Source organism: Theropithecus gelada, chromosome 19 (assembly GCF_003255815.1).
Source record: "Theropithecus gelada isolate Dixy chromosome 19, Tgel_1.0, whole genome shotgun sequence".
In the NCBI taxonomy this organism is placed as follows: Eukaryota; Metazoa; Chordata; class Mammalia; order Primates; family Cercopithecidae; genus Theropithecus; species Theropithecus gelada.
The window spans coordinates 34,840,619-34,867,816 of NC_037687.1; the positions used below are offsets into that span (position 1 = coordinate 34,840,619).

At 53.7% G+C, this 27,198-nt stretch overlaps 2 protein-coding genes and 1 pseudogene across 3 annotated transcripts in view; 2 read left to right on the plus strand and 1 right to left on the minus strand.

Moving 5' to 3' along the window:
• Positions 1–27,198, minus strand: part of ZNF606 (zinc finger protein 606) — a 68,220-nt gene that overhangs the window by 35,953 nt on the left and 5,069 nt on the right. The gene's annotated exons all lie outside the window — the stretch shown is intronic.
• On the plus strand, positions 1,944–26,458 carry ZSCAN1 (zinc finger and SCAN domain containing 1). 2 transcript variants are annotated; one of them, XM_025366028.1, is made up of 6 exons: positions 1,944–2,039; positions 3,791–3,829; positions 5,364–5,836; positions 8,078–8,172; positions 24,331–24,469; positions 25,274–26,458. In XM_025366028.1, the coding sequence occupies exons 3-6, from the start codon at positions 5,467–5,469 to the stop codon at positions 25,894–25,896; spliced, it is 1,227 nt and encodes a 408-aa protein (XP_025221813.1). In that variant the 5' UTR covers positions 1,944–2,039; positions 3,791–3,829; positions 5,364–5,466; the 3' UTR covers positions 25,897–26,458. The 2 variants fall into 2 exon arrangements, with proteins under 2 accessions (XP_025221813.1, XP_025221814.1); XM_025366029.1 differs by lacking the exons at positions 1,944–2,039; positions 3,791–3,829 and having other exon boundaries at positions 5,267–5,836; positions 25,274–26,452.
• Positions 15,790–18,689, plus strand: LOC112612019 (annotated as a pseudogene).

Genomic DNA, 27,198 nt, shown 5'->3' on the forward strand with positions numbered 1-27,198 from the left:
TTTTTTTTTTTTGTATTTTTAGTAGGGACGGGGTTTCACTGTGTTAGCCAGGATGGTCTCCATCTCCTGACCTCGTCATCCGCCCACCTCCACCTCCCAAAGTGCTGGGATTGCAGGCCTGAGCCACCGCGCCCGGCCACTCCTGGGACTCTTAATCTCCAGGCCCTGTTTTATTTTCTTCTAGGTATTTATATTTCCATGAAGCATCTGCTTTGTTTACTGGCGTTTGCCCCTTGAACATGGGCTTCCAAGGGGCTAAAGCCCTATCAGTCCCTCTCACTGACGTGCTCCCACCCCAGTGTCCAGAACAGTGCCTGGTACGTATAGGCCCTCAATAAACAGCTGTTCAGCAGATGCATGGTGGTTAGGCCCAGGCCCCTGGAGGTGGGTCCTCCTCTCCTTCCTTAGCTCACACTCTCCTGCTTCTTCAGCAATGGGCAGCTTCACCTACCCTGAGCTCAGTCCCAGAGCTGAGGACCCTCCTTGCATCATGATCTCACCCCCACCTGATTTTCAGATACAAATGGAATATATGTGGAATCCTACTATTCTGGCACATGGTTACATTGTAGACAATATTAAAACTTATGTATATGAAATGTACTTATGTAATGTTTCATTAAAGTATATGAAATATAGGACACATTGATACTAATTTTCTTTTTCTTTTTCTTTTCTTTTTTTTTTTTTTTGAGACAGAGTCTCACTCTGTTGCCCAGGGCAGGCTGGAGTGTGTTGGCAGGTCTTGGCTCACTGCCATCTCTGCTTCCCCGGTTCAAGCGATTCTCCAACCTCAGCCTCCCAAGTAGCTGGGATTGCAGGCACGCGCCACCATTCCTGGCTAATTTTTGTATTTTTTTTTTTTTTTTTTTTTTTGAGACGGAGTCTCGCTCTGTAGCCCAGGCTGGAGTGCAGTGGCCGGATCTCAGCTCACTGCAAGCTCCTCCCGGGTTCACGTCATTCTCCGGCCTCAGCCTCCCGAGTAGCTGGGACTACAGGCGCCCGCCACCTCGCCCGGCTATTTTTTGTATTTCTTAGTAGAGACGGGGTTTCACCATGTTGGCCAGGCCGGTCTCAAACACCCGGCCTCAGGTGATTCGCCTGCCTCGGCCTCCCAAGTCTGGGATTACAGGCGTGAGCCACCGCACCCGGCCTACTTGTTTTTCTTCAGTTTACATATAACTGAGCTTTCTTTTTCTTTTCTTTTCTTTTTTTATTTGAGACGGAGTCTCGCTCTGTCACCCAGGCTGGAAAACTGGAGTGCAATGGAGTGATCTCGGCTCACTGCAACCTCCTTCTCCCCGGTTCAAGTGATTCTCCTGCCTCAGCCTCCTGAGTAGCTGGGATTATAGGCATGCGCCACCACGCCCCGCTAATTTTTGTATTTTTAATAGAGACGGGGTTTCACCATATTGGTCAGGCTGGTCTCGAGTTCCTGACCTCGTGATCCGCCTGCCTCCACCTTCCAAAGTGCTGGGATTACAGGCGTGAGCCACCGCGCCCGGCCGACGTCCTGTATTTTCATTTGCTAAGTCTGGCGATCCTAGTCTGGGACATAATCGTACCAAACACATTTATATTAAAAACAATGTTTTCACATACTACTCTTGGACACTGTAAAAAACGGTTGTGTGTCTGGATCGTCCTCGTTTTGCCCAGCGGCCGCATCGTACATGGGCATCCCCGCAGCCTGCCCCTTCTCCACATCCCCCAGCAGTGCCCCCTACGCTGCGCTACCCGTTGCCAAGGCGACCGTAAACGCGGCCGGAGGTTACTGGAGGGCACGGCGGGGGCGGGGCGCTCATTCCAGGCGGCTTCTGACTGGCCCCGGCCGCCTCATGCGTCACAGCCCCGCCCCCGCCCCGGAGTCCCGCGGCGCGTGACATGTCGCCGACGCTCGGCGCGCTCCAGCGGACCAATGGCGGCCGCCCGCGGCGCGCGGGGTGCCGGGATGGGGTCCGCCCGCGGCGTGGGGCGCGCTCGCCAGCCCAGGGGTCGCCATGACTGAGCGGCCCAGGCCCGAGCGAAGCCCGCGCGCGGTGAGTCCGCCGCGGCCCATCCGTCCCTCCGCCCGCCAGAGCGTCCATCGGGACGCCCACCCGGGAGGGGCGCGGCGCCGTGTCGGCGGGAGCTGGCTCGGGATTGCGGGCCAGGGGCGCGCGTCGGGGGAGGCGGGCCCGGGCGGGGGCGGACCGGGCCGGGGTTCCAGAGCCCGTCCGGAGTCCTGAGGTCGCCGTAGGGGAGGGGAGGGGAAGGCTAGAGGCCACGCGGCGCGGGGGACTTGGGGGCTAGGGCCGCCCCTTCCTCAGGGATCCCAACCCCCGTTGGCATCCGCCGGTCAGTTTGAGGCCGAAGCCCCTCTACGTACCCCCTTTGTCCGCCCAGACACCGCTCGGCCGCGTCCAAGTTCTCCCTTCCACACATGATCGGCATCCCGTGACCTATCTCCCTCCTGAACAGCTGCCCCCGGACCCATCTCCCTCCCTACCAGCCCCCCGGGCCCATCCCCCACTGGAACAGCAGTCCCCGACCCGTCTCCTTCCCTACAAGCTCCCCCGCCCGGGCCCATCTCCCTCCTGAGGAGCCGCCACGACCCATCCCCCACCCGACCAGCCGTCGTCGCTGCCCCTCCCCCGTGTTCCCAGTGCACACTTCCCCAGCCCATTTATTATGGAGCGCCCCCGAGTGGCATCCTAAGCTCCCAACGCCCTCCCTACTCTAAGCCCCCTTCTCAGAGCCAGAGCCATTCACTGACTGTCGCAGCGAACACGTCTACTATGTCACTAAGCATCCGCCATCAGCGGCAAAGCCCTCCCGCCCATCCCCACAATAGAATTTGGGGCTTGGGCTGCAGATCTCAGTGCTCATGTCAAGTGAACCTGGCCCTTCCACAGGCACTGAGCCCTCCAAGTGACACTCTCTCACACACACACACCCCCAGCATTAATCCCAGACTCCCACCAAAGTAGACCTCTAGGACCCCAGGGCCACCACAGCATTGCCCATGGGGGGCCCAGATCCTCCTCACCAGCCATGTAGACCTCAGTCCCCTCCACATCATTGCAGGCCCTCTTCATCTTCCAGAAGTGGCCCCCCCCATCAGTCCTGGACTCTCATCAGCTCAGGCACCCCCACATTGGCCCAGGTTTTCCGTCAACCCCCATATAGACCCCAGACACACCCATGGACCTCTGGTGCCTTCTGCTAAGACCTCCTCTTTACCCTCATCCGGGATAAACTTAGCCTCTCCTCCCACAGACCCCAGCCCAAGACCCTGGAGGATGCTGAGGGGCTACAGCCCCCCTCCCTGCAGTCTCCAGTGTGAGCTGCCATGAGCACCTGAGAGAGTGTAAGGTCTGAGGCCCCAGGGCAAAGGGACTTCTTGAACCTGTGGAGCTTCCAAATGGGCCCTTTTTTCTTACTCAAAACTATATATATAAGAGCGTGAATACAACATAAGAGAGCATTTTTGCCTGTGGCCTTGGCAGGGAAGACCAAGCTGGTAGTTTCCCAATCAGGGTGCGGGTGGCTGGGTACGCTGACTCGAAGATGGCTGGCCGGGCACAGTCCCCATGAGTTGCCTTTTCTGCCACCCTGCACCTCTCCTTTCTCCTGGATTGTAAAACCAGATGCACAAGAACTGCAGAGTGTATGAAAAATGCAGCAGAAGATGAAGAGGGAAAAATCCCATGGAATCCCTCCTTTTCATTTGTCATAAGCATTTCCCATATGGTTAAAAATCCTTCCTAAAGATTTCTTGTTTTGTTTTTGTTTTTCCATGTTGATGAAGGTCACATGGGATCCTGACACCATTTGGAGATTCAGAGAAGTATGAAGAGCACAAAGCACTTGGCTGCCCCCCCCCCGTGGGCCTCTTCCCAGCACTCCCTTTCTATGACACTCATGCATCATCCTGCATCCCACGTTCCCTATGCGTCATGTCATCTGTACATCATGTGTCTACTCCCCATGGTCATGTCATGGTGTTGTGTACTGGACACAGTTGAATACTCCCGTCACATGATGGGGAAGGTAGTTGATCCCACCACATTCAACTGTTGGGCACTTTTGTAGTGAATCTTGGTGCCTGAATCTCACATCTTGCACGCAATCTACCAAGTGTTCTTGATATATAAGTGGCCACAGTGCTTTCCAGAAAGGTCGTGACAATTTATATTCTCACCAGCAGATCAGTCCAGAGTACAATAGTTAAAGACAAACAACCAAAACCTCCCTGCTTATTTTTATTTTCACAACTTTTAATGTTTTCTTCAGTTATATGTTTACCATAATGGGCTTGGAAAATGTACAAAAGGTAACTTCTTTTTTTTTTTTTTTTGAGACAGAGTCTTACTCTGTCACTTAGGCTGGAGTGCAGTGGCACAGTCTCAGCTCACTGCAATCTCCGCCTCCTGGGTTCAAGCAATTCTCCTGCCTCAGCCTCCCCGGTAGCTGGGATTAGAGGTGTGCACCACCACACTGGCTAATTTTTGTATTTTTAGTACACGCAGTTTCGCCATGTTGGTCAGGCTGGTCTCGAACTACTGACCTCAGGTGATCCACCCACCCCGGCCTCCGAAAGTGCTGGAATTACAGGTGTGAGCCACCGCACCCAGCCACAAAAGGTTATTTTTTAATTGCCCTTCCCACTTTCCCTCTCTTTTCAGAGTCTCCAGTCTCCCCTGCCCTCTTCCTGGTCTCCTCTCCCAACTTGGACTTGGTAGGAAAGGCAGGAAGACAGCAAAGATAACACCATGGGCAGAGCTGCTGCTGCTGGTGCTGTCATCCATTATTATGTAGCCCACCTGGCTGCTTCCATTTAAATGTAATTTAAATTTAAAATTCAGTTCCTATTTCAGGTGCTCCCAGCCACCTGTAGGTGGCTGCATGGGTAGAGAATGTTTACATCCCTGTAGGAACTACGCTGGGCAGTGCTGGCCACACCACAGGGCAGGCATTCTTGTTCCCGCAGCTCAGTCGATGTGTGTTGAGTGACTAAATGAGAGGGAGATAGACGCTAAACTAAGTAAGGGGAAAAGATATGTTCAGAAAGTCATAGGGGTTGTGAAGAGGGCGCCATGAGGATGATGGCTGGGACATCTGCGAGGGGAGGAGCTGGGGGGAAGGGGGAGGAGCTGGGGTGGGATGGCAGGTGCAAAGGTCCTGGGGCAGCCAGTGGCTTGAACTCAGTGCAGAGTAGCCCGTGAGAGGCATGTGGAAGATTAGGTCAGGAGGTGGGAAGAGGTCAGGTTAGTTCCTTGGGGTGCTGGAGATCAGGACAAGGAAGCAGGGAGCCGAGGGGCATCCTGAGTATGGAGGGCCACCATCTGATGTGGCCCTTCTGTCCCTGCCCCTCTCTGCAGGCCCCTGATTGCTGACTCTGCCCGCCTGCCACACTGGCTGTGTCCGGAGCCACTCGGGATCCAGTCCACACACACCCCTCAGACAGGCCCTGTGGCCAGAGAAATGCTCCCACGGCCCAAAGCCCCTGCCTCCCCCAGACGCCCCCAGACCCCAACCCTGAGTGAGCAGGACGCGGACCCTGGGCCAGCAAGCCCCAGGGACACCGAAGCCCAGCGTCTGCGCTTCCGGCAGTTCCAGTACCACGTGGCGGGCGGGCCTCACCTCGCGCTGGGCCAGCTCTGGACGCTGTGCCGCCAGTGGCTGAGGCCCGAGGCGCGCTCCAAGGAGCAGATGCTGGAGCTGCTGGTGCTGGAGCAGTTCCTGGGCGCGCTGCCCAGCAAGATGCGGACCTGGGTGCAGTCACAGGGCCCCCGAAGCTGCAGGGAGGCCGCCAGCCTGGTGGAGGACCTGACACAGATGTGCCAGCAGGAAGGTGAGAGGCGCAGGCTCCGAGCCCTGGGACGGGCAGGGGGCCTGACGTCTCCGAGGACCGAACTGCCCTCCTGCCCGCCCGCATCGCTCCCACCCCTGCCCGGTCCCTCCCGACCAGCAAACCTCTCCTGCCCCGCGGCTGTGTTTTTAATTATTTTTACATATAAATGTGCTGCACGCCTCATCTGCCTCGGGTTTCTCACTCAGTGATTAAAGATGCCTCCATTTCCCATGCGTCCATCTGTCCTGTGGCTTTGTGTCCGCTGCTCCTCACCGGCTGCTCTCTGGGAAGGACGCTGCCCGGCCACTTCCTCCCAGCCACATGCAGCGCCTCCTGCAACACTCAGGAATCCTAGAGATCCTTAAGCCTTCACAGGGCGCAGGCCCCATCGCTGGCTGATGGTGGGGAGAGACGCTTAGGTCTGCATCCCGACTCTGGGAGCTGGGAAATATGGGGTTGGAACTGGGCTTCCTCCCTGTCTCCTCTCTTAGCTCCCCTCTCGCCTGAGAGGGCTTTGTCCTCCCGCATCTTTGCCCCTGTGACCCCACGTGGAGATTCCATCCACCCAGGGCCCAGTCCCATGACTGAGGCTCTTTCTTTCCTAGTGACGGAAGTGCAGGGATTGGACACTGGGAGGCCAAAAGAGGCAGCCACGAATGGTGAGAGCAGTCATGGCACTGTGGCCTCAGGGGGGCTTCCTCAGCAGGGCCCCAGCAAGGAGGGTATGCCAGGCAGCCACACTGCAGGAGCAAAGGCTGGGAGTGACAAGGGTCAGATCAGAGCTCAGAGAAAAGAGGGCTGGAGCAAGGGAGAGGAACAGGCCCTCCCTTTGCACCCTCGGACTACAGCTTTCCTACAGGCTAACAGTGATAAGCAGTTTGCAGAACACAGGGTCCAGGGTCCCCTTACTGCCTCAGGGCAGCCCGTGAGCTTTCCAGAGGCACAAGGGTAGCCCTGTAAACTGCAAGGCAGAAGCCAGATGAATTGGCCCTTTGAACTTTCTGCTCCTGGGGCAGAGGGCCCAAGACCACTGGCTTCTGATGCTCTGTGGACCTCACAGCCATCCCAGCCCAGAGCCACCCTTGCTAGGTTTAATGTTCCATGGTCACTCTCGAAATTCTTCATCGTTTTTGAGCAAAGGGCTCTATTTGTCTTCCATAGCAGTGGTCTGCTTTTTACATTCCATATTTTGAGCCTACGAAACACTAGAGCAAGTATAATGAACAGCCCTGCACATACCACCCAGCCCTATCAAAGCCCAACCTCCAGAAAGGCTGACTTGCAGTTGTTTTAAAAGAAATACCCATGGCCAGGCGCGGTGGCTCACCTCTGTAATCTCAGCACTTTGGGAGGCCAAGGCGGGTGGATCACAAAGCAGGAGTTCGAGACTAGCCTGGCTGACATGGTGAAACTCCGTCTCTACTAAAAATACAAAAATTAGCCGAGCGTGGTGGCACATGCCTACATTATATCCCAGCTACTCAGGAAGCTGAGGCAGGAGAATCGCTTAAACCCAGGAGGCGGAGATTGCAGTGAGCCAAGATCATGCCACTGCACTGCAGCCTGGGTGACAGAGCGAGACTGTCTCAAAAAAAAAAGAACCAACCAGTGGAGTCGGCTGAAACCCCGTGCACGTCTCCTAGTCCTGTTGTCCCTCACTCTGCCTGACACCCCAGAGGTGGCCATGGTCTTGAATTTTTCTTTTTTTTAATTAAAAAATAGAGGGAGGGGTCTCGCTGTGTTGCCCAGGCTGCTCTCAAACTCTTGGTCTCAAGCAATCCTCCTGCCTCAGCCTCCCAAAGTGCTGGGATTACAGGTGTGAGCCACCTCGCCTGGCCTGGTTCCCACATCTTGACCCTTCTGTAAATGGTGTCCTGAACCCTGCTTCAGCAGTTGTCCTCTCTGTGCACAGCAGCCCCGGGGGTCTTGGGGAGCAGTGGGCTCACGGTGTCCAGGCCTCCCTAGTTGGTCAGTGCTGCAGTGCGTGTCCTCGTGGGCTTCTGGAGGCACACAGGGGTGTGGAGTGTGAGTGAAGAGGGTACTTGTCCTCAGCAGCCCTCGGTGTCACCACAGGTTCCTACTCAGCAGCCACATGGAGGGACAGAATGACAGCCATCACTCTTGCCTGCGCCTCAGGGATGCTGCAGGAATGTTTGGGGAGTCTGCCCTCCCCCGAAGGTCTGGAGAATTGGGGGCTCCGGGAAGAACAGACCCCTCTCACAATCCCTTTCTCCTGCACAGTTCTGGTATCTCTGGACTCGGTCGAACACCAGGACTGGAGTTTCGGTGAGGAGGAAGATGGGAAGAGTCCAAGGTCCCAGAGAGAACCATCCCAGGTGAGCCCGGGGCCCCCCTGCTCCGTGCTCCTGCACCCCAGGGTGTGCGTGCCGCTCCTGGGACGGACTCAAGGAAACCCCATCCAAGGACTGTGTGAGGTTGTCCCCAATGCTCCCAAAAAGCCCAACCTCCAAACTCCCCGCCTGCCCCACAGATTCCCCAGGCTTCCTGGGGCTCAGTGCTGGGCGAGGGCAGTGAGTGCAGGTGTGTGTATGCCGTGCGCCTCTGGGCCTCACCCCAGCCCCTCCCGTCCTTTCCAAGCCGCGCAGTTAGGACCCATCCTCCTGTGTCACCAGCACCAGATGCTGGGTGTTGAGAAAGTCCTGCTGCCCCTGATCACCTTCTCTCAGTGAACCCAGGATTCTGGGCGGGGCCAGAAGGAAACGCTGAGGGCTCCCTGGCAGCTAGACCTGCTGGTGCACAGGCCTCAAGGCGACGGGAGGGGCCCAGCTGGGTTGGGAGCCTAGCAGATCTTGGTGTGGCTGGAGAGATTAAAATCAGGGGTGGAGCCACGCAGATGTGTGAAATACAGGGGTAATGGGTAAATCACAAAAGAACAAAAGTAAGAACCGCTAAGTGAGTAGCATGTGTTCCTACGATCAGGGCTACCATGAGTTTGAACACTTTCTGCCCCTGGATCTTAGTATTGGAGCCGCCAGGGGAAACACAGCACGGTGGAACAATGGATAGAGCAAGGTTTTGCTCACAGAGCAGAAACAGGGCCAGAGCACCATCTGCCCATGTGGCTGTCAGGCCCAGGCCAGCAGGTCCCTCCTAGAGGGGACCTGACCTAACAGTGGGGCTGTCTAGATGCCACATGAAGAACACGCCTGAGCAGAACAAAGGGGCACACATTAGGAAACAGAGACCCCCACATGAGGCACTGCGCCTAGCACAAGGAATCTCAGGAGTTCAAGAACAGCCTGGGCAACATAGCAAGACCCCATGTCAAAAAAAAAAAACCATAGCCAGGTGTAGGGGCATGCACCTGTAGTCTTAGCAACTCTGGAGGCTGAGGTAGGAGGATCACTTGAGCCCAGGAGTTCAAGGCTATAGTAAGGGATGATCATGTCTCCACACTCCAGCCTGGATGACAGAGTGAGACCCTGACTCAAAATACAAAAACAGCCAGGCGCAGTGGTTCACGCTTCTAATCCCAGCACTTCGGGAGGCTGAGGCGGGCAGATCACAAGTTCAGGAGTTCAAGACCAGCCTGGCCAGCACAGTGAAACCCCATCTCTACTAAAAATACAAAAAAAGTAGACAGGCATGGTGGCGGACAACTGTAATCCCAGCTACTCACGAGGCTGAGGCCGGAGAATCGCTGGAACCCAGGAGGTGGAGGTTGCAGTGAGCCAAGATCTCACCACTATACTCCAGCCTGGATGACAGAGCTAGACTCAGTCTCAAAACAAACAAAAAAACTAGCCTGGATGGCTTATAAACCACAGAAGTGCTGGGCATGGTGGCTAATGGCTGTAATCCCAGCACTGTGGGAGGTCAAGGCAGGAGGATCATGAAGTCAGGAGTTTGAGACCAGCCTGGCCAACATGGTGAAACCCCATCTGTATTAAAAATACAAAAATTAGCATGGTGTCGTGGCGCACACCTGTAATCCCAGCTACTCAGGAGGCTAAGGCGAGAATTGCTTGAACTGGGGAGGCGGAGGTTGCAGTGAGCCGAGATCGCACCACTGCACTCCAGCCTGGGCAACAGAGCGAGACTCCATCTGGGGAAAACAAAACAAAACAAAATAAAACAAACAAACCACAGAAGCTTATTTCTTACAGTTCTGGAGACTGGGAAGTCCCAGGTCAAGCTGCCAGCAGATCCAGTGTCTGCTGAGGGTCGGCTGCCTCATTCACAGGTAACCTCACAGGGTGGAAAGGGCAAGGGAATTCTCTGGGGCTCTGTTAAAAGGGCACTAATCCCAGTTGTGAGGGCTTCAACCTCATGACCTGATTCTCTATCAAAGGCCCTACCTCCTAATCCCCTCTATTTGGGGGTTAGGGCTTCAATATATGAACTTCATAGAGACACAAACATTCAGACCAGAGCAGCAACAAAATCGAATCACTTCCCCTTCCCTCTGGCACTGAACAGACAGGGCCATGTCCTCATTCTTCTTCAGACTGCAGGCCCCTCTCTCTCCTTCTCTGAATGATAACCTTGTCTCTCTTCTTTGTCCTCTTGAACAATAACTGCTAATCCCCGGCTGTGTCGGGACCTCAATCCCTCCAGCACACCGTTGACAGCCTGGGCGGCCCCAGGACACCCCCACCTCTCTCTCAGGGCCACCCAGCTTCTTTCATCCTTGACTGAGGTTGCAGGCCTCCCCTCCAAGCCCCCCACGCCCTCTGTACCATCCACTCACAGCCTTGCAGCATCTTTGGTTTCCTCCATGTTTCCTGTTTTTTGGGGAGGGGGTATCGCACTGTTGCCTAGGCTGGAGTGCAATGGTACAATTGTGGCTGACTGTGGCCTCAAACTCCCAGACTAAGGTGATCCTCTCACCTCAGCCTCCTGAGTAGCTAGGACTACAGGTGCATGCCCCACCACACCAGATAATTTTTGTATTTTTAGTGGAGATGGGGTTTTGCCATGTTTCCCAAGCTGGTCTCGAACTCCTCGACTCAAGTGATCCACCCGCCTCAGCCTCCCAAAGTTCTGGGATTACAGACATGAGCTACCGCGCCTGGCCTTAATTAGCTTTTATAGATAATGAGTTTTAATCCATGAAGGCCCTGTTTTAACTTACATGCGACCATATTGTTTGAAATGCTTGTTCCCTGGTGCCATAAAGAAATAGCACTTGAACATAAATTTAATTTCCTTAGCAAGGCCATTTTTACTTTCTGCAGAAAGGGTACAGTCACCAGCAGTTTTGCTACGAGAGTACACTGAACAAAGGAGACAGGGTCATTTATAATCTGATGTGTCCACCCTACTGCTGTGTCCAGTTTCCATTGGCTGGAATGGGACCTTACATTCTGTATTTGTCCTAATTGGCTAGTAACTTAGAACTTTTTAAAAGAAGCGGCTGGGCATGGTGGCTCCTGCCTGTAATCCAAGCACTTTGGGAGGCCGAGGTAGGCAGATCATAAGGTCAGGAGATGGAGACCATCCTGACTAACACAACAAAACCCCATCTCTACTAAAAATACAAAAAATTAGCCCGGTGTGGTGGTGGGCGCCTGTAGTACCAGCCACTCAAGAGGCTGAGGCAGAAGAATAGCTTGAACCTGGGAGACAGAGGTTGCAGTGAGCCAAGATCGCTCCACTCTACTCAGCCTGGGTAACAAAACAAGACTAAAACCAAAAAAAAAAAAAAAAAAAAAAAAAAAAAAGAACTTTTTAAAAGAGGCAAAGGCAGAGGAGAACAAAGGAAGGAGGAAGTAACTTGTGGAATGCTGAGAAAAGTAAAAACACCTTCAAATAAGGAAGAGAAATAAGCTATAACCTAATGCTTGCTTAGACCAATATAAGCATGCCAGGGCAGATATTTAGGCTAAATTGTGGGAGCTAAGAACATAAAGTACATTGATTTTTTTATTACAGCTGGCAGATATTTAAGAATGTTAGCACAGGTCTTTTAATAAATTTTGCTTCCTAAGAGAAGTTACTATTTATTCCTAATTAGATGCAGAGGAAAGTCTGCACTTCTACTTTACTTTTTTTTTTTTTTTGAGATGGAGTCTTGCTCTGTAGCCCAGGTTGGAGTGCAGTGGTCCGACCTCAGCTCACTGCAGCCTCCGCCTCTCAGGTCCTGGTTCAAGCAATTCTCCTGCCTCAGCCTCCCGAAGAGCTGGGATTACAGGCACATGCCACCATGCCCAGCTAATTTTTGTATTTTTAGTAGAGAAGAAGGTTTCACCTTGTTGGCCAGGGTGGTCTTGAACTCCTGACCTTGTGATCCGCCTGCCTCAGCCTCCCAAAGTGCTGGGATTACAGGCGTGAGCCACCGCACCCAGCCTTACTTTATTTTTTACAATATGAACTACTTTACCGGGGAGTTCATGAAGTCCCATCATATCTGGCTAATTTTTAAGTGGCAAAGACTTACTTTAATTTTTATTTGTCATCGTTATTATTTTGAGACACGATCTGACTGTCGCCCAGGCTGAAGTGCAGTGGCCCAATCATGGCTCACTGCAGCCTCGACCTCCCAGGCTCAAGTGATCCTTCCACCTCAGCCTCCCAAGTAGCTGGGACTATAGGGACATGCCACCATGCCTGTTTACATTTTTCATATTTTTTAGAGACGAGGTCTCTCTATGTTGCCCAGACTGAGCTCAAACTTCTGAGCTCAAGTGATTTGCCCACCTCAGTTTCCTGAAGTATTGAGATTACAGGTATTAGCCACCAGGCCTGGCCAAATTTTAATTTATTGTTTATTGTGTCAGAATATCTATGCCCGGCCAGGCGTGGGGCCTCACGCCTGTATTCCCAGAACTTTGGGATGCCGAGGCAGGCGGACCACCTGAAGTCAGGAGTTCGAGACCAGCCTGGCAACATGCCCAAACCCCATCTCTAGTAAAAATACAAAAATTAGCCAGGCATGGTGGCTCATACCTTTGATCCCAGCTACCCAGGAGGCTGAGGCAGGAAAATCACTGGAACCTGGGAGGTAGAGGCTGCAGTGAGCCGAGATCGCGCTGTTGCACTCCAACCTGGGCGACAGAGCAAGACCCTGTCTCAAAAACAAAAAAGAAAAAAAATGCCCAATACAGCAATGGAGATGATGACTATGGGAAATATAGGCCAAGCTACAGTGAATGTGAGGCATACCCATTTTTCAGATACTATATGGTCACCTTCTCAAGAGTATAGAGCAGAGAAGGGCTCATTTAGGGGGACAGGGATGGTGTCAGTGGTTCCAGAGGGCACCCAAGGGAGGCTGAGACTGCACCGCCTACGCCACCTGGGGGAAGTCAGGGTCAGAGGTGAGCACTGCTGCTGGGGCCACCTACTGTGTTCCTGTGTCTGACACCAGCCTGAGGCAAGCCAGCCTGAGTCCCTAAGTATGAAGATGTGTTGGCATCAGGCAGTTGGGAGGAACCCTGGGTACTCAGTGTTGGTAACCTCAGTGTCCTTAGACTAGTCACTCTATTGTCATTCCCGGCAGATCTCTGCGGCCCCAGAGAGCCTCCCTGCTGTGGGGCAGCTGCACAAGCCACCCAACACTTGCCAGCGTGACCCCGCTGCTGGGACACGGGCTCTTCAGGGTGGCTCTGTCTCAAGAAAAAAATTTTTTTAATTATATATTTTATGACCACACTGGTATAAAGATCAATATATTCCAGGCTGGAGTAGTCTTTATGTTCGTTTTTTCCATTTAACTTTAAAATCAATTTTTTTTCTTTTTTTTGAGACGGAGTCTGGCTCTGCTGCCCACGCTGGATTGTAGTGGCCTGATCTTGGGACACTGCAAGCTCTGCCTCTCGGGTTCACGTCATTCTCCTGCCTCAGCCTCCCGAGTAGCTGGGACTACAGGTGCCCACCACCACGCCCGGCTAATTTTTTTGTATTTTTAGTAGAGACAGGGTTTCACCATGTTAGCCAGGATGGTCTGGATCTCCTGACCTCATGATCTGCCTGCCTCAGCCTCCCAAAGTGCTGGTATTACAGGCGCGAGCCACCGGGCCTGGCCCTAAAATAAATTTAAAGATCATCATGAGAACCCCTCTCCTGCACCAAAACAAAGTTTCGTGGGCCTGTGGTCTCTCTTCTGCATCTAACGGAGGCATCTAACCTGGGTAGACTACAGTTGTCAGCCACGGGTTTCCTCAGCTTCTGCAGGCAGATGTGCTATCTGACTCCCTCTCCCATCCCAGACTCCACGTAGAAACCACAGCTGCGCTCAGAGGCCATCCCCTCACTACACAGCAACTCAAAGGACTCTCTTTTTGGGTGGTCGTAGGTGGGAAAGGCTGCTGAGAGGATCCCTGTTGGCGCTGGGTTTGGCTGTGGGGCTCAGCCGCAGCAGGGTGCCCCAGCGTCCCTGAGTGAGCGGCACTTGTGGAGGGAGGGGCCTTAGGGCTGAGGCCTGGCACCTGCGTGGAGCGACAGCAGCTCTGGGAAGGGGCATTGATGGTGCTGGTGCGCGCCAGCCCAGGCATTCCCGCTGCCAGGAAGCTAACACTGCCTGAGGTACCTCTGCTTTTGAAGCCGCCGGGTATTGGAGAGTGGGAGCACAGATGAGGCAGAGGTGGAGCCGCTCTGTGTGGGGCAGCCCGGCTGGCCAGAAGGCACTGTGGAGTGGGCACAACTGGCGATCGCTGAGCATGTACAACCGCCGAAGCATCAGGACGCCTTTTGAGAACTGCTTCCTTAGGCAGTTTCGTCACCATGCATACATCGCAGAGGGCACTCACACACCTAGACGGCACAGCCCATGGCTCCTAGGCTACCGACCTGCACTGAATACTGTGGTGACGGTAACACAATGTTGTGTATTTAAACATAGAAAAGATACAGTAAAAATACAAAATAGAAGACAAATAGTACACTTGTATAAAGCACTTGCCAGGAAGGGAGCTTGTGAGACTGGAAGTTGCTCTGGGTGAGTCTGAGTGGTGAGTGAATGTGAAGGCCTGGGAAGTTATTATGCTGTGGACTGTATAAACATGGCGCACTGAGGCTACTAAACTGACAAATATATTTTCTTCTTCAATATAATTTATCTAACTGTAAGTTTTTGCTTTACATTTTTTTTTTCTTTCTGAGACAGAATCTCATTCTGTCACCCAGGTTGGAGTGCAGTGGCATGATCAGGGCTCACTGCAACCTCAACCTCCTGGGCTCAAGCGATCTTCCCATCTGAGTCTTCTGAGTAGCTGGGAACATAGGCACACATTACCACACCGGCTAATTTTTATATATTTAAATTTTTTTTTTAGTTTTTGTGTAGATGGGATTTCACTATGTTGCCCAGGCTGGCTTCAAACTCCTGGCCTCCTTCCTCAGCCACCCAAAGTGCTGGAATTACAGGTGTGAGCCACTGTGCCTGGCCTGAAAAACCTTCTCTTATAACAACATATTAAAACATAAACAAGCCAGGCGCGGTGGTTCATGCTTGTAATCCCATCACTTTGGGAGGCTGAGGTGGGCGGATCACAGGAGGTGAGGCATTCAAGACCATTCTGACCAATATGGTGAAACCTTGTCTCTACTAAAAATACAAAAAATAGCTGGTCATGGTGGTGCACGCCTGTAATCCCAGCTACTCGGGAGGCTGAGGCAGGAGAATCGCTTGAACCCAGGAGGCAGAGGCTGCAGTGAGCCGAGATCGCGCCATTGTACTCCAGCCTGAGCAACAAGAGCGAAACTCCGTCTCAAAAACAAAAACACTGTGTCATTTTAAAAGAAACAAATGATACATCATTATCCCACAGAAAGGTTATGCTCTGGAGGCAGCAGAAACAAAAGCTTTGTTTGAAAGAAGCGGAAGAAGGATTATACCTTTTTTAAAAACACAAAAACATCGGAGCTGTGCGCCTCCCGTCGGAGGCCAACCGCCGCCGTCAACCGTTCGCGCCGGCCGGGCCTGAGGAGCCGCCGCGACGGCGAAGAGTCGCGGCCGCCGCAGCGGAGGAGGAGGAGGAGCCAGCGCAGGCATGGCGTCCATCTTACTGAGGAGCTGCCGGGCCGGGGCCCGCCCGCCTCCCGCCGCCGCCTCGGGTCACCGCCCCGCGGGGTAGTCCGGAGGATCCAGCTCATCTCAGCTGTGCCAACATCCTAGGGTTGAGGAGCTGCCTGCAAGTTCCATTTGGCTGCTGTACTCGCATCCATCCTGTGTATCCGTCCTTCAGAGGCGATCACCTCAGCTGTTGCGCTCTGAGGCCCGAGTGCCTTCGCACGGCGTGGAGAGCGCCATGGACCCCACCTCTGTGGGTTTTGTGGTCCCGGGGCCTCGGTGCCTTCCTGTGTGCGGGTGGCACTCTTCGCGCCCTGTTGGCGATGACTCAATAGTAGTGAAGTCCCTCAAGTCCTTGAAGGACAAGAACAAGAAGGTGGGGGAAGGCGGCCTGGTGTACAGCGCCCCCGCAGAGGTGGTGGTGATCCTGGGGGCAGAGGGTGCTGGGCGAGCTGAGGCACTACTACCATGGCTTCCGCCTGCTAAGAGCGACACCAAGATGGCAGCACGCATGCTCCGGCGCATCCTCAAGGGTCACACCCTGACCCGCGGGCAGGCAGGCAGTGCCTCCTGATCTGCGCCCATCTCTTCCACCTGGTGCGTGTTAGCAGTGGTGCTGTTTGTGGAGTTTCTGCTGCCTGTTGCTGTAAAACTCTTCCCCAATATCTTGCCATCCACATCTGAGACTCAGTTCATCAAGGAGGAGAGGCTGAAGAAGGAGCTTTGGGTCAAGCTGGAGCTGGCCAAGTTCCTCCAGGACACCATTGAGATGGGCTTGAAGAACAAGGCAGCCAAGGGCAGCGCCACCAAATAATTGTTTTTGTTTTTTGTTTTTCCAGAAGATCCGGGAGACGGGGGAGAGCCCCAGCAATGAGAAAATCATGCGTTTTTCCAAATTATTTGAGAATGAGCTGACCCTGGACAACCTGATACAGCTGCAGCTGGTGGCCCTTTGCAAGCTGCTCGAGCTACAGCTTCCTGCACTTCCAGCTCACCATGAGGCTGCACTCCATAAAGGCAGAGGACAAGCTGATTGCTGAGGAAGGGGTCGACAGCCTGAACGTCAAGGAGCTGCAGGTGGCATGTCAGGCACGAGGCATGTGGGCCCTGGGCGTCACGGAAAACCAGCTGAGGGGTCAGCTGAAGCAGTGGCTGGACCTATACCTGCATCAGGAGATCCCTACATCGCTGCTCATCCTGTCCCTGACCATGTACCTCCCGGACATCCTCTCACCAGTCGACCAGCTCAAGTCCACACTGCAGACCCTCCCAGAGATTGTGGCAAAGGAAGCGCAGGTGAAAGTGGCCGAGGTGGAGGGCGAGCAGGTGGACAACAAGGCCAAGCTGGAGGCCACACTGCAGGAGGAGGTGGCCATCCAGCAGGAGCACCGTGAGAGGAAGCTGCAGAAGCACTCCGAGCAGCGAAGGATGTTGAGCCCAAACATGTGGAAGCCGCTCCCCAAAGGCCAGGGGTCCAGCCACAGTCAGAAGTGCCTGACACAGTCCTGCAGTCAGAGATCCTGAAGGACACTGCCCCCATGCTGGAGGGCTTGAAGGAGGAAGAGATCACTAAGGAGGAAATCAACATTCTCAGGGATGCCTGCTCTAAGCTGCAGGAACAGAAGTCACTCACCAAGGAGAAGGAGGAGCTGGAGCAGCTGAAGGAGGACATGCAGGACTACAGCGAGGACTTGAAGGAGGTCAAGAAGGAACTTTCAAAGACTGGCGAAGAAAAATACGTGGAAGAATCTAAAGCCAGCAAGAGACTGACAAAAAGGGTGCAGCAGATGACGGGCAGATCAACAGCTTGATCTCACAGCTGGAGATGGACCAGCAGGCCAGCAAGTTGGCCCCAGCCAAGGGCGTGCCCACGGCGGAGAATGTCATCAGTGTTGCCTAGCTCATCAATGCCTTGAAGCAAGTCAAGCACATTCCCGAAAGCAAGCTCACCAGCCTGGCCACAGCACTGGATGAAAATAAGGATGGCAGCCAGGCATGGTGGCTCATGCCTGTAATCCCAGCAATTTGGCAGGCCGAGGCGGGTGCATCACGAGGTCAGGAGATGGAGACCATCCTAACTAACACGGTGAAACCCCATCTCTACTGAAAATACAAAAAATTGGCCGGGCGCGGTGGCTCACGCCTGTAATCCCAGCACTTTGGGAGGCCGAGGTGGATGGATCACAAGGTCAGGAGATTGAGACCATGGTGAAACCCTGTCTCTACTAAAAATAGAAAAAATTAGCCGGGCGCGGTGGCGGGCGCCTGTAGTCCCAGCTACTTGGGAGGCTGAGGCAGGAGAATGGGGTGAACCCGGGAGGCGGAGCTTGCAGTGAGCCGAGATCTCGCCACTGCACTCCAGCCTGGGCGACAGACCGAGACTCCGTCTCAAAAAAAAAAAAAAATAATAATAATAAATTAACCAGGCGTGCTGGTGGGCGCCTGTACTCCCAGCTACTTGGGAGGCTGAGGCAGGAGAATGGTGTGAACCCGGGAGGTGGAGCTTTCAGTGAGCTGAGATCACGCCACTGCAGTCCAGCCTGGGTAACAGAGCAAGACAACGTCTCAAAAAAAAAAAAAAAAAAAAAAAAAGAAAGAAAGAAAGAAAAAAAGAAAGAAAGAAAATGGCAAGGTCAACTTCAACCACCTTGTCAAGGTGATTGAGCTGGTGGACAAAGAAGATGTTCACGTCTGCACCAGCCAGGTGGCCGAGATTGTAGCAACACCGGAAAAAGAGAAGGTGGAGAAGGAGAAAGCCAAGGAGAAGGTGGAGAAGGAAGTCGCAGAGGTGAAGAGCTAGAGCCACTGGCCTGGGCACCTGTCCTCTTGCTGTGCCGCCGCCCTGGCGAGGGCCATGAGAACGATTGCTTTGTGGTGATTCTTAGTGGCTCATCTGATACTCTGGCTGGAATAAGTCAGAGACTTCCATAATCAAGTAAACTTTCATTTTCATCATTCCACGGAGATTGAATCTGTCTGGAATCCTAGAACCCCTCCACAGAATCGTGTCTGGATCCACTGTGGTATGGCTGCTACGGCCTCCTGGCTCTAGAGGCGGCCGGGCCAGGCCAAGGCAGGAAGACGCCCCTCTGTGTGTAGCCTCACGTCTCAGCGTCTGACTGTGCTGCCCTGTCCCCAGGGAGGGGAATAAGGACCATGTGGGCTCTGCCCACACAGAGTTGGCTGCTGTGCCCACCCTCAGAGGTGTCAGGAGACACAGCCTGGTCTCCTCAGGGCTGAAGATGCCTCCATTCACCTGTGGACCTTGATTTCTAGATTTCAGCATCAATAGACCTGTCTTCCTGAACGCTTTCAGTTGGATCTGGGTCACTGTGGAGACAGAGGTATCTGCCATCTCTGTGGCCTCTGGAGAGTGATGTCTCCCTGCTGGGAGTGCCGCTTCTCACATGCGGTTTCCCTTGTGTATCAGAGCTCTTTCTTGACTTTCTATTTTCCCCCAATTCTTTAAGAAGTCGATTGGCACAGAGTTTTCCCACGCCGGTCTGCCTGCCCCAAGAGCCATCGTGACTCGGACGTAGCCCTGGCCATGAGACTCCCTTGGGTGGTGCTTGGGCTGTGCACCACAGGGGCTGCAGTGGATTTGCTGTGTCAGGGATGAGCCTGGCTCAGGGGTTGGTGGGGCTCTGAAGCGCATTTGGGGTTCTTTGTAGCTTCTAATGCGAGGTTTGAGTCCAGTGCACCCACAGCAGCATGCCCTTCTTACCCCTGTGGTGTTGCAGGCTCAGACCCCTGGGCTCCTTTAACAAGCAAGCTGGTCACTGAAGCACGAAGATGCAGCACAGGGCATCCCCTGGGGCTTCAATGACAACACCTGCAGTGCTTAGGGTTTGCCCTGTGCCCTCTGGGTAGGGCGGCCTCCCCGCACTCGGCACTCGGCAGCATGGTCGGGCTGGCCAGGGCATGGGCAGATGGTGTCCTGTGGCCACCTCCACCCTCCTGCCCAGCCGGCTGTTTCACACTCATCTTTTTAAGGTCAGGTTGGTTCCTGGCAAAAATGTCCCTCCAGGGGCCTCCAAGCATAGGATTTGGAAGACATAGGAACAGCACAGGCAGCCAGGAAAGCAGCTGTGCTCAGACGATGCCTTCTCCATTACTCAAAGCTTCTTTTTGTTCAGCCAGTAAAGAAACTTGACAAAATAGGAACAGGAGGTATTTCTCAATTGTAAACCTTTGTGCAGGGACAGTTGGCTTCCAAAGGCTTTCAGATTTCAATTACTTGAGAAAGAAGTTTGTTTTAGATCCTTAATATTTATGAATTCTCAAAAAAAAATTGATGAATAGGCATTTTATAGCTTTAACCCTGCAAGTGTTTCTTAATGAGTATACTAACTGCCCTGGGGCACGTAGGTAAGTGTAAATGCTGTGGTTTGAGCCGAGTTTTCATCTGTAATCCCAGTGCTTGAGGTGGCCAAGGCCAGAGGATAACCGAAGCCCAGGAATTGGAGACCAGGCTGGACAATGGAGTGAGACCATGTCACTTTCTTTCTTTGTCTTTTTTTTTTTTTTTTTCTGAGATGGAGTCTTGCTCTGTCGCCCAGGCTGGAGTGCAGTGGCATGATCTCGGCTCACTGCAACCTCCACCTCCTGGGTTCAAACGATTTTCCTGCCCCACAGATGAACACCACCATACCTGGCTAATTTTTGTACTTTTAGTAGAGACAGGGTTTCACTACGTTGGCCAGGCTGGTCTCGAATTCCTGACCTCAAGTGATCCACCTGCCTTGGCCTCCCAAAGTGCCGGGATCATGGCATGAGCCACTGAGGCCAGCCCTTTTTTCCTTTTTTTGAGATGGGATCTCCCCAGACTGGGGTGTAGTGGTGCAGTTACAGCTCACTACAGCCTTGACTGCCCAGGCTCAAGTGATCCTCCCATCTCAGCTAGAATTACAGGCTTGAGCCACAGTGCCTGGTAATTTCCTAATTTTGTAGAGATGGGACTTAGCTATGTTGCCTACACTGGTCTTGAACTCCTGGTGTCAAGCAATTCTCCAGTCTCGGCCTTGGCCTCCCAAAGTGGTGGGATTCTAGGTGTGAGCCACTGCGCCTGGCCTTTAAAATTTCAATCTCTCCAAAGCCTCCAAAATATTCTTTAGTTAGTTCTTCAGAAGTAGCTGGGCTCAATCCACCCACAAAAACCTTTCAGGGGGTTCTTTCCCTTTTCAAGCTTTGGCTCTTTGTGGCAGGGGTGGGGGGTGGTCCTATCAATTTGCCATCCAGCTTCTGTTCTTTCCATTCCAAGGCCTTAACAGCACTAGCATTTTCCAAAAGCACAAATACAAATCCCCTTGATCTTCCAGTAACTGTTTTAACTGTGCAGTCTGCAACCAGCCTAAGTCAAGACACACCATCAGATCTTTTTGCTTGTAACACTGTACCATCATCCTGCAGATCTTGGATCCCTCTGTGATTTCCTCTGTATTGCTTGCGGTACTCATTCAGGTCTTTGCTGGTCCTGGAGGAGTTGTAGGCAGGGGGCTGCTGGTGCACACTCAGGGTAAGGAAGCAGTGTATGCTATGGAGTTGGACTTCAAATGGTGGTGGAAGACAGTCATTATAATTTTACGGGACCACGGTGGTGTGTGTGGTCTGTTGTTGACTGAAACGCCATCACCTCATGTGGGGAGCTGCCAGAAGCCTGTAAGAGTAGCTGCCTGAAGCCCTTTGGGGGTAGCACTCTAAGGTCACTTAGATCACATGGGTGTAGCACCCTAAGGCCCTGGCGGGAATGACTGTTGGAAACTCTGTCAGTGGTAAGTGATGCCAGCCAGTGTCCTCTGTGGAGCAAACTGCTGGGGTCCCTGGTGGTTCCCACCGTGTAGCTGACACTCGTGGCCTCTGCTTTTCTTCTTTGTTCACAGTGTTCTCCTGGCATCTCAGGTATGCATTATCTCACCAGTGAACTTTCTCATGTGGACATTCTCGGGTTTTTTCGTTTTACTCCACTGTGTTGCTGCAGATCTTCAATGGGTCCTTGAGCGTTCTGGGCTATTCTGGCTTGTGAATATCTGTCTGTAGTTGATTTGTGTGTGGGTAGTGGGAGGGGGAAATGAAGGTTGGTATCTCCTACTCCACCGTCTTGGTGATGTTGCTCCACTCTTTCCTTTCTTTTTTTTCCAAAATAACCCAGCAACATTGCCCCAACTAAAGCCATTAAGATAATTCCTGGCCAGGCGCGGTGGTTCACGCCCGTAATCCCAGCACTTTGGGAGGCTGAGGTGGGTGGATCACTAGAGGTCAGGAGTTCAAGAGCAGGCTGGCCAACATGGTGAAGCCTCATCTCTACCAAAAAATACAAAAATTAGCTGGGTGTGGTGGCACGTGCCCGTGGTCCCAGCTACTCGGGAGGCTGAGGCACAAGAATCGCTTAAACCCAGGGGGTGGAGGTTGCAGTGAGCTGACCTGACAGACATCGCGCCACTGCACTCCAGCCTGGGTGACAGAGCGAGACCCTGTCTCTAGATAAATAAATAAAATAGAGCCATTAAGATAATTCCTCAAAAACAGTAAGTTGCCAGGCATTCACATTTCTCCTTTATTCTCGTTTTTGTTTTGTTTGAGACGGAGTCTCGCTCTGTCACCAGGCTGGAGTGCAGTGGTGCGATCTCAGCTCACTGCAACCTCCGCCTCCTGGGTTCAAGTGATTCTCCTGCCTCAGCCTCCCAAGTAGCTGGAACTACAGGTGCGCATCACCACACTCAGCTAATTTTTGTATTTTTAGTAGAGATGGGTTTCACCATGTTGGCCAAGATGGTCTCGATATCCTGACCTCTTAATCCGCCCACTTCTGCCTCCCAAAGTGCTGGAATTACAGGCGTGAGCCACCATGCCTGGACCCTCATTCTTGTTTTCTTTTTCTCGGTTGCTTGGTTTGCATTAGGACTTTCCCAGGGTGTAAATGCGTCTCCCTCCCCTGTCCAATCTCCCCACCTGTCATCCCTGAGACAATAAACCTGGGTCCATCTCTGGAAGGATAAGAGCCCAGATCTGTGGCCAGTGGCTCACTGGGGCTATGGGGATGTGTTTGCATTTGAAGGTACAGATAGGGCCCCAGGAATGTCTTGGTTTCTGTGCCCGACCCAAGTGTGCTGATAGCTCCTCAGATGCCTCCCGAGAGTCAGGGGAACTAAGCATGCCCGTCTCCACACACACACACAGGCCACCCACTCTTCTCTCCACGCAGCCCCTCTGCTGCCCTTGATTAGTCACAGACACCAAGGTGGGTGAAGTAGGGAGTAGGCTGACTGTCCACAGTGGCCCCCAGCAGCCAGGTACCGGAAAGAGGCGTAAAAGGGAGTCCCGCCTTTACTCTTGCAGATGATGGCTCCTCTGGTGACGATTTCAGAATTCAACATGTTTTACAATCAAAACTAGCATGTGATAATAAATAAAAATCAACAGCCCAGCCAAACACACCATCCACATACTCCCAATGTGAGAGCAGGAAGACTCTTGTGCCTTAACTCCCTTCCTGCCACCAGCTCCCTCTCTCCCTCCCTCCTCTGTCTCTAGCCCAGCAATCCCTCCACTCCGGTTCTGCCCAGCTGTTGGGAATCTTGGACAGCTTCCTGAGATCCCTGTGCATCCAGTCAGGGTTGGGGCAGCAGAAAACGAAGACCCACTCAAGACCTTATCAGTGCGTGCTTAACTCCTGGTCTCTCTTCTCATGCTTTGTTTGACTCGACATACCTCCTCCAACAACTTGATTTGCATTGATAAGTGTCACTGTGTTTTCCTTTGACACGAGCCTGTTGCAGTTTGCCGAGCCCTTGATGGTACCAGGCTCTGGGCACGTAGAACCTACATCCTCATTGGAAACCCAGAGAGCTAAAGCTCCTCAGCCAGGGTCACAGAGCGAGCAGAGCTGGAGCCTGGACACCAAGCCAAGCCCCTCTGTTTTGAATTCTTGCTCTTCAACTACAGCTCAGTCTCCTCCCAGGAAGTGGTGATCCCCGCTTTGGGCGGGACAGGGTTAAGTGCCTCAAAGGTCATAGGTTGCAGGTGGGATGTGAAGTCTGTGCAGTCGCCCACCTTCTCTGGGCTTGTGGGCAAGGACAGTGCAGCCTTGGGGGATGGGAGTTAGGAGCCCCAGCGGGTAACAGTGACCTGAGCCGTGGCACGGGTCCCCTGGCTCCATCTTATGCTCTGTTGTCACCGTCCTGAAATGATCAACGATTTTTGAACAAGGGGACTTGCATTTCCATTTTGTGCAGGGGCCCCTCGAATTATGTCTCAGGTCCTGGTAAGAGCTCCTTGGGAGTGGTTACTTATTTTTTTGTATAAGCAGAGTCTTGCTATGTTGCCCAGGCTGGTCCCAAACTCCTGGCCTCAAGCAATCCTCCGGCATCAGCATCCCAAAGCACGGGAACAACAGGCACGCCACCGCATACCGCCCTGGGAGACAGCCTTTGGGGATGATGCCCGTTCCTTTGTTGTTCCGTGGTGGTGGGGAGGACGGCTCCTGAGGGGCAGCTGCCGAACAGTCCTGTGCTTGCCATTCCAGGCGTCTGAGCTGATTCTGGATGCAGCGGCAGCAGCCCCGGCACTCCCTGAGGAAAGTGAGTGGCTAGAGCCCACCCAGCTCCTGCAGAGTCTGCACACCAGAGCGGAGGCCGAGGCGCCCCATGCCCCTGGCTTGCTGGGTGAGTCTGGCTCCCGCGTGGATTAAGGGTTGGAAATGGAGTTTGGCACCTCAACCCAAAGTCACAGACTTTGTTAATGGGTGGAGTTGGGGGCTTCGGTGGTAAACTCCACACTTCCCCCAGAAACCATGCACACCTCCTGTGGGGACTGAGATCGGGGGCCCCTAGAACTGCCACATACATCGTTCAGCCCACGAGAAGGGCCTCAGCCTCCCCATCTGAACAGCAGCCAAGGCAGACAGTCTGACAGTGTTGGAGCACAGGGTTACCCAGAAGGCCAGCCAGGTAGGAACAAGGGGCCAGTGCTGTGGGATCTGCTCCCAAAACACATGCCCTTCTTTTTTTTTTTTTGGAGATGGAGTCTTGCTCTGTTGCCCAGGCTGGAGTGCAGTAGTGCAATCTCAGCTCACTGCAACCTCTGCCTCCCGGATTCAAGCGATTCTCCTGCCTCAGCCTCCTGAGTAGCTGGGATTACAGGTGCCCACCGCCACACCTGGCTAATTTTTGTATTTTAGTAGAGATGGGGTTTCACCATGTTGGGCAGGCTGGTCTTGAACTGGTCACCTCATGATCCACCCTCCTCGGCCTGCCCAAGTGCTGGGATTATAGGCGTAAGCCACTGCGCCCAGCCACATGTGCCCTTGTATCTTAAAGGACAGAACAGAGGGCACAGGGGACATATTGAGCAGAAGAAGGGCCCAGACTTGGCTCAGTCATTGGGGTCCTCCACACCCCTGGCGGGCACAGGGAGATGCCAAAGCCATCCACTCACTACAGGTGACCTGTCTCCCTCGCCCTCCACAGGGTCCCGGGCCCGCCTGTCTCTGAAGCCATGTATCTGGGACGAGCCTGAGGATCTTCTCGCAGGGCCCTCCTCAGACCTGCGTGCAGAAGGGGCTGTGATCTCAAGCCTCAAGGGTCCGAGTGCTCAGAGAATCAGTCCCCGAAGGAGAAACAGGAACACTGACCAGAGCGTCCGCCACCAGCCATCCCTCAAGCACACCAAAGGTGGCACCCAAGAGGCTGCTGCAGCGGTCTCAGCAACGCTGCGTGGGCCCCGAGGTGGGCGGCCCTTCCAGTGTGCGGACTGCGGGATGGTCTTCACCTGGGTCACCCACTTCATCGAGCACCAGAAGACCCATCGCGAGGAAGGGCCCTTTCCGTGCCCCGAGTGTGGCAGGGTCTTCCTGCACAGCTCTGTCCTTGCTGAGCACGGCAAGATCCACCTGTTGGAGCCACCCAGGAAGAAAGTCCCCCGGAGCAAGGGCCCCCGGGAGTCCGCCCCACCCAGGGATGGAGCCCAAGGCTCAGTGGCCCCTCGCAGCCCCAAGAGACCCTTCCAGTGTAGCGTCTGCGGGAAGGCCTTCCCCTGGATGGTCCACCTCATCGACCATCAGAAACTCCACACGGCCCACGGCCACATGTGAATGGCCAGCCTCGGGCCTTGGCCACCCGGCCCTGAGTCCCTGGGGGGCACCGATGGGCACCAGAAAATGGGGGACATCCCCCAGCCCCACCAACCCCTGGCCACCATGGGACTCCTCTTGAAGGACACAGGCTGCTTCTCAGAAGATCCTGGACACCTGCTCCAGAGCCGAGCATGTCTTCCCAGGATCTCAGCCAAGAAGCAGCAGTTCCACAGCAAAACCTGGTCAGTCCTGCACACTGTGTTTTGCAAGTGGCTTGAAGAGGAGTTTCATTCGCGTCTCGTCTTTCAGAAGCCTTGTCCAGGTCTCCCTGTGAGCACCTGACTCAGGGGCAGACTCTGCCGCTGGGTTTTCATTTCACTGTGGATATCCCTGAGGCCATGAGGGCAGGAGCCGGCCTGGGCAGCTCCAACTCCAGAGAAGGGTACAGCTGACCCCGGCTGCCCTCCTGCCAGCTCAGCCCCCTTGGAACCTAACAGATAAACAGGGTTTTGTTTTTTTTCCTTTTTTGGGAAACATAAAATTTACCATTTCAGTCATTAAAAATGCACAGTTCAGTGGCATTAAACACATTCACAACACTGTGCAACTACCAGCACTCTTTAGCTCCAAAGACATTTTCATCTTGCCCAGAAAGAGAGCCCACAGGCCTCAGCAAGCCTTCGCCGTTCCGCCTGCCCTGACAACCAGAATCTGCTTCCTGTCTCTAAGGATTTCAGGCGCAGTCTTTAGGCCTGACCAAAACTGACCTGCCTATATTTTGTTTGACTTACAGAAGGAGTTTTTTTTTTGAGATGGATGCCAACATTTGTTTAAACCATAAAAATCTGGCATTCTGGTCTGCCAGGAAGAACCAGAAGAGTGGGGCCGCCTCTCCTGCTAGACTGGAGCAGAGGTGGGCAGGTGGTGAGGTCACAGCAGGGAGCCAGCCTCAGATTTAGCGTCTCACCCATCCCCAACTCATTGTTGCTGGACACTTGTCCTCTTTCAAGCCTTAAAAGTTTTTGTCTTTTTCTTTTTCTCCTCCCAACTTCACTTTGAAACACAGTGTTGGGCTGACTGTGAATCTGCACAGGCAGATATTTTTCCAAGTCGCCTTCTAACTCAAAAGCCTTTGGACCTACCCACGTCACATCCGCCTGCTGCTGATTCTCAACCAATCTGCCCCCACTCTCGGCCTCTGTCCCCGATGGCCCTCACGGGCTGTGCAGGTCCCGCGGACCGGCCGCTGCCTTCACTTCATCCTCGCTGCCGCGCTTGCCTTCTCACGCTTGCCTTCTGGAGCGCCCCCAACCGGGCCTC